At 30.8% G+C, this 7,502-nt stretch overlaps 1 protein-coding gene across 1 annotated transcript; it reads right to left on the bottom strand.

Annotated features, from left to right (window-relative positions):
• Nucleotides 1-4,647: 4,647 nt before the first annotated feature.
• Nucleotides 4,648-6,523, bottom strand: LOC117908726 (scarecrow-like protein 23). Its single transcript, XM_034822416.1, has one exon. It carries the CDS (start codon nucleotides 6,378-6,380, stop codon nucleotides 5,052-5,054), a length of 1,329 nt encoding a protein of 442 aa, XP_034678307.1. The 5' UTR covers nucleotides 6,381-6,523; the 3' UTR covers nucleotides 4,648-5,051.
• Between the last annotated feature and the right edge of the window lie 979 nt (nucleotides 6,524-7,502).

The following is a 7,502-nucleotide window of genomic DNA, read 5'->3' as shown; positions in this document are numbered from 1 at the left end:
ATTGGTTATTGTGATGAGAATACTTTTTTTATCTTTCAAAAATATTCTTAAAAACTTGAGAAATGAAGAACTAGGGCTAAAGGAATTGCTATTTTCTCATGCTTCTCATTTATCTAAATAAATCATATATTTATTTATACCAAAACCTTAAGGAAAGTAATTTTGAAGATCTTTCTTATAAAAATTATCAAAATATCCTTAAATTTGAAGTGACTAAAAATTGCACTAAAAAATATATTAGCATTCAAACGTCCGAAGGGGGAGATTTGAATGTTGGAGGAGCATTCAAACACTCTTCAAGAAACATTTGAGTGTCTTCCTTCCTTCTCACTCGTTCAACATCATTTTTCGTGTTTTTTTCCCAAAATTTTCATCTAGTAATTAAATTTATCATAGTCATTCCTTATACTTTAATTACTTCAAATGCATGCATACCTTGAAAATTAACTAACTTTGAATTAATTCAAATTTGATCATCATTGATAAAATTAACCTTTGGAAGTAAGATGCGACTCAATGCTACAATGGAAACAAATTGCCAATTTGTCTAATGCAAAAATAATAATTACATTTATAAATGTCTCCAAGATTTTATAATAGAATTATATTAAAAAAATGAAATAAGCTATGTTGTTTTAGTAATATTTTGAATTGTATCTATATAGTTTCTTGCAAGGAGAATAAAGAGGGAAAAAAATTTTGAAATCTTATTTTTAATGTTTAGATGCTCATCTAATAGGAAAAGAGGATTAAATTTTTAGTGAATATATTTGTCCCGAACCTAAAGAAAATGGAGAAGAAAATCTTTTATAGTATGCTATTGCTTTTGAAAAATAGTTTAAAAAATACTTTTTGAAAATGATTCCTAAAAAACAATTTTCGGTTGTTTTTAGGAACCAAATTATGTTTAAAAATTCAAATCTGAAAAATAGTTTTCCTGACTTATTCTCTATGAAAAATTGTATGCTTACATATATTACAAAAGTTTCTAAAGTATTCTTCACTTTTTCAATTGTTACTTTAAACACTTTATTCAAAAACTAAAAATAACCAAGAATATCTCCAAACTTACTCTAAAAAATGGTAAGAAGTTTTTCAAATGTTTTTTAAAGTTAAAAAAAATAAAAATTGTTTAGAATAGAAAATTGTTTTTAAGAGCACTTATCAAACGGTTAGCATTTCCCCTTTTTATCCTTAGTATTTTTTGCCTACATTTTTTTTATAGTATTTAAATATAAAAAAAATTATTATTTTTACTTTTTTTTTTCCCTTTTATTAGTACTTTTCAGAAATCAAATATATTCTAAAATTTCCAAAATTGAATGTGTAAAATTTTTTAATTATATAATATACTAAACAATTCCTCTAGGGAAAAAAATATTTTTGAGTATAGTACTTCTATCAAAATCATATGAAGAGAATCATTTAATTTTTGTCCATAAAGAAAAAAATTATTATTTTTTGAATAAAAACATATTAAGTGTTAGTTTAAGAATTACTCCAAGTGATTATCTAAATTTTAAAAATCATTTTTACAGTTTTATCAAACAAAATTAGGAAAAATGTTTTCAAAAATTATAAAAGCTTCTAACTCTCCAAGAATTATTACGAAAAGGATTCTAAGGGCCATTTAGGAATGATTATGATAAAATCATTTTTAGTTTTTAGTGCTTTATGAGTAACCCTTCCATCTTAAATGCATTTGTGGAAACTAAGTTAAGATTTAAGATTGCTGCATACACACACACACAAAAAAAAAACTAATTTTGAAGTGTTTGGAGTACCATGTTAAAAATGAACTTCAAAAAGAATCATCCATCAAGGGCTAGCACAAGAATTACTTTATATCATTATGAGCCCGTTTGTGAGTGACTTTGGTTAAATAGCTTTTAAATAAGTGATCATTTTGATTTTTAAGAATGATTTTCAAGAACTTATTTGAAAAATAATTTGCAACGGTCTGTAACTAATCATGTGGATATTATTCATTTTGAGTCCAAAGGATTCTCGTGATTTTAAAACATACATATAAGATTAAAAAAAAGTTCATACATATATAGTGTCAAAGTTTTTTATTATCTGAAGTGGTATATCACAGTCACCCTTTATGTAAATATAACATTAATATTGTGTTTCATATGATTGTAAGACTAAAATAAACAGACTTTCACGCTAGAGTAAGAATTTTTCCAATTACAAAATACTTATTTGAGTCATTTTCATTTTGAATCTCGTACCTAAGTTGTGAAATGACAGTCATATACTTGGAATGAATTTTAGGATGTAACATAATTTGATGCTTTTAAGCATTAAAAATATTCTGAACTCTTTCAAAATCATTATCTTTATTTTTCAAAATTGATTAAATATATCAGTTTTGTAATAAAATTTTTGTTATGTAACAAAAAAAAGCACTTTCAACTATTATAAAATGCTTTTGACCATTGGAGAATTACTTAAATTCAAATTCCAAAAAAATAGAAATTACTTCTTGACAAATGTGTAACTTTTAAGAATTTTCTTGTAAAGCCACTCTGTAATGATTTTTCCAATTTGTCTGTGGGATAAAGACATTTGAAAAATGGATTTAATCTCCTTTCAAAGTAGAGGATATCTTCTGTTGTCGCTTTCAAGCCATGACAGGTGAAAAACATATAAATCTATATGGTATACAATTATTTGTATATCAATAATTTCCATAACAATATTGTTCTATTCTCAACAATTTTGAATTTTACTTTAGAAAATTAAAAGTAACTTTAATTTTATTTATATTGGTTTGTAGGAAAATAAATCAATAAAATTTTAATTTAATTTTTTTATGCTCTATTTTCCTTTGAGACCAAGAATATAAAAATAAATATTAAAAAAATTCAAACTTTTAAGAAATCCATATTACAACATATAAATTAGAAGATTAATTAATATTGCACACCCTTCAAGAATATGTTTTTCACCCCCTTTTTTAAAATCTTTTAATTGATATTAAATTAATTTTTAAATATGGACAACCAAACACAAAATAATTTGAAAAAAATACTTATAAAAAGGGAAAATACCTCCTAATTACCAATTATAAAGGAAATGAGAGGTTACATTCAGACCCACAAAATTATTTCTCCCACCCACCTTTATATATATATTTTAATTCTTCTAAATTAAGATTTAAATAAAAAATGTTAAAAATTTAATCCTATTCCTTCCTCTTCCTTGGATCCTTTATTTCCTTCCCCTTCATGGTGTTCCTTCTTCTATGGATTTGATTTCTTTCTTAATAAACTAAAGAGAGAGAGAAAGTGAAGCTATGGCGAGCCACAAATGATGTCGGTATCTAGTCAAAAACTTACAAAAGAAGATAAGAGACAAAAAAAAGAAAAAAAGAAAAAAAAAAGGAGTGAACATATAAGGTATAATGAGAGGATTTTTACTCTTTTTACATTCACCTATGTTTAACTTTTGAAAAACTAATTTTCTTATATTTAATTTTATCATAAAATTTACAAAAAAATCAAACATGCAGGAGAAAGATAATTTGATATGCCTGAATATAATTCCAAAAATTAAAAAAAAATAATAATAATCAAGAATGATATAAATGTCCTCCACAAAATAGGACAACAACTAGACAAAGCTTTAGTTAAATGGTCCAAACTAGAATGATAATAATTAAAAATTGGTCTCTTTAGTGGCGGCAGTTGTATGGCGAGAGGCTTAAATCTAAATATCCTTTTTATGCGTGTACTAGGAGAAACACAATGCCTCCTTCCTCATTATTACTTTAAGGGTTGCCTCCCCTCCTTCATTTTCATTCTCTCATTCTATATATGTTTAATTATTTTGTTTACCCAATTAGATAGATATCATCATTGTGTTGACATTATTTGAAAGTTTGAAATCTATGCCGTTAAATAATGATATAAATGAAATTAAAATATAAAAATATAAATGAATATGACATTAAAATATTACATAATACTATCTCACTGATAATATTTTTTTCAATGTCGTATGAAAAAATTACCATTGATGCTTTAGTCAAACCCTAATATTATGAAAAGCCTTTATTTGTTTTATTTTTAAAAAATTATATAATAGTCTTTTGTTTTATTATTGTTTTAAAATTAAAATTTGGATTCCACCTTCAATAAAGTTAAATACAAAAAGAGATATCTAAAAAAAAAAAATTGCATGATAAGAAGGATGCATAGTCACCAATAGTAGCTGACAATACATATCCTAGGATTCCCCTAGCATGTTTAATTTTATGAATATACATAGTATTTTACCATCAATATTTTTTGATCCGACCTAGAAAGGAAAATATTTGCTTACGTAGCACATCCTAAAACAACTAATTATCAAACCAAAAATGGGCCTTAATCACTTGGAAACTGTACACCTCTTTTTGGCTCTAGGCTCTATAGGCCAGTACAACCAACCCAGGCTACGCTAGCAGCCTTTTTTATTTTATTTTATTTTATTTTTGCAGTGAGATTGGCACAATGTTCAAGAAATGATTCGGAGTACAGACTCCTCCGGATCCCATGTTAATTACTCCAATCTCTTTGCAATTATGCCCCCAATGATGCAATTAAACTAAGCAACAAATAAAATACCAATTTTCTCCCTCCAAGCTGGAAAAAGTAATGGAATGAAAAGGAACATGCCTCCAATAAATTATATTAACATTCAAATGAATTTCAATTTGAATAAAAACATCATCCGTTCCCCGTTCATTAGATCACCTCCAACTTCACAGGACCCTTTTTCCCCTTTTCCCCAAAAAATTTCATCTCCTTGCTTTTTGGCATTTTGCTAGACTAGATTGCTACATTTATCCATGTTTCCCCTTCAAAGAACTACTCCTTTGATCTTGATCTCAATTCCTCAAAAATTTCAATTCAATTTTCGCTAATGCAGTACAGCAATGAGTATCATGGGCTCTAAAAATCAATTTTAATATTAATTTTAATTATTATGATTGATTTTCGGCCATGATTTAAGAAATTAAGATATGATACCTCTTCAATGTTGTAGTCCAACACGAGGGTCTAATCCGATGGTTGCCATGCAGAAGCAGTGAGCAATGATAAATCTTTCCAACCCAACTTTAGGCTTCCGTTTTCTTCTACCAATGTGTAGCCCTTCCATGGAAACATTCCGAGTAGCAAACTCGCCTGAGCAGCCGGGTTGCCGCCGAGTGAGACAGGGCGAAACCCGATTCGACTCAACTCGTCCCCCCACCGGTCCACCTTGACCTCACCCGTCCGCTTGGGTCCACCAACGGCCACGATGTTCCTGATCTCGGACCCGAGCAACTGCTGCTCCACCGTATGCCTCTCTAGGCTGTCCACACCCAATCCGTCCCCCAAGGCGTCGAACAACGCCGAGTAATAATGCAGGGCCTCAACGAACCTCCCGAGGAAACTGCCACCGTGGCTGAGATCTTGTTCAACGATCGTGATCAATTTTGGTCGCAGCAAAGTCAACAATCTCAACGTCCCTAAATCGCTGCCGGTGATGTCGTACAGACAATGGTGCATCCAGTGCACTACTGTGGCTTCGCTCGGCCGAACACCGAGTTGACTCGGATCGGTGATGTTGCCGACTTTGCCTTCCAGCGCGTGGAACTCGAAGGGGAGACCAAGAGAACTCGCGAAGTCAGCAAGTCGCCGACCGGTGGCCTCGAGGAGCTCGATGGAGGATCCGACGCCGGTGACTCGTACGGACTTGATTTTCCTGGACCGGGAGGCGAGGATGTGGAACAATCCTGGCCATTGGAGGCCCTGCATGATGTCGAGATCGATGACGTGGACACGATCCTCGCCGTCCAGAGCTTGGAAAATGGCTTGATTGGCGGTGAAGTGTGAGAATTTGATCAATGGACTGATCGAATTATAGGATTGGAGAGCGTTGCAGATCCTCTGGTTCTGCGACAGCGTTAGGGCTTTGATGGCGAGAGGCGAGTAGGTACCAAGGCACGAGCTGATTATACGCGCCTGAAGCGCGTCCGCGAAGTACGCTGCAACTCGCTCCGGCGACGACCCGAACGGTGACGACAGTTCTGAAATCTCTGGTAAAAGATCACTCGCGTCATCCAGATTGTCCATGGCGACGCACTCGGCGCATTGTAGCAACAGCCCTAACAGCCTCAGGCCGCTCGACTCCGCCTCCTCCACCGGCTCCTCCACTTCAACCACGGCCTCGCCGGACACATTTGGTCGCTTCAACGGCTGCTGCTCGTCTTCGCGATCGCCGGAGGACTCCGCTCCGGCAAGATGCTCACGCTCAACTCTCTTCGTCTTCATGGCAACAGAAGAAGTAGAATTAGGGTTAGGGTTTGAACCGATTGGAGATTGAGGGACTAAGCTTTGAAGCATGATCGACGAAGAGGAAAGAATCGAGGACGATGAAAAGAGAAACAACTTTATTTGGAAATTTTTTGGACTTATTTTTGGAAAGAAAATAGAGAAAAAGTCTCAGCGGGAGTTACAGTAGAGAGAGAGAGAGAGAGAGAGAGAGAGAGAGAGAGTAGACATCATTTCTAGAGAGAGGAATCGAGCAATAACGCTAGAGCGAGTGTTGGCTGCCTTTTTGGACTTATCGACGTTATCTTATCCGTTTGTCGCCGTTAAATGATTATTATAAGGGTAATTTGGTGATTTCATTGTAATACTAGATATTTTATCAAAAAAAGGAATAATACCCATCAAAATAAGGGGAGCTGTTTCGAAAATACATTTGAGGAATTTTTTAGTGCCAACAATTTTTTAAGAAATTATTTTGAAAACATGTTATTTTTTAAAACAATTTAAAGGTGTTTTTTTTAAAACAATTTTTAAAAACACATTGAAATATGAAAAATATTTTAAATATTTTTTATTATAACATAATGCAAAGTAACTTATTTTTTTTAATGTAAAAATGGTTTTAATATTGGATTATCATAACTAAAAAAATGCTTTTAAAAAAGAAATTAATATAAGATGTAATAAAATAAAAACATTTTAAAAAATGTCTAACTTTTTATTTTATTTTTATTTTTTCAAGAATTACACTTTCAAAATTCTTTTTACAAATTTTTTTTTTCTCTCTTTGTTTTAAAAACTCAAAGTTTTTGGGCTTATTTGATAATTATTTTCGAATTTTTTTTTTTGAAAATTGTTTTATGATGTTTGAAGAATAAAATTTAGTTTGGAAATCTAAAATATTTATATCACATTTTAAATATTTTAAATATAATTTTTATATTTAGTATTTTATTTTTAATCATTCTACGTATTTATATAATTATTTTTTAAAACAATCCTAAAAAAAAAATGAAAATAACATAAAAAATGTTTTCTAAAAATACTTGTTTGATAATAAAAAATAGTTTTTAATTATCAAAATGTTTTCTTAATTGTTTTTTTTAATAATAAAAAATAGTTTTTAAAAATAATTATCAAAATAGACCCTTTATTTATTATTATTATTTTTTAATTTGGTCTCCGCCATTTAGG

The sequence above is a fragment of the Vitis riparia genome, chromosome 3, assembly GCF_004353265.1.
Source record: "Vitis riparia cultivar Riparia Gloire de Montpellier isolate 1030 chromosome 3, EGFV_Vit.rip_1.0, whole genome shotgun sequence".
Taxonomy (NCBI): Eukaryota; Viridiplantae; Streptophyta; class Magnoliopsida; order Vitales; family Vitaceae; genus Vitis; species Vitis riparia.
This window is presented reverse-complemented; position numbering and strand designations above follow the sequence as displayed.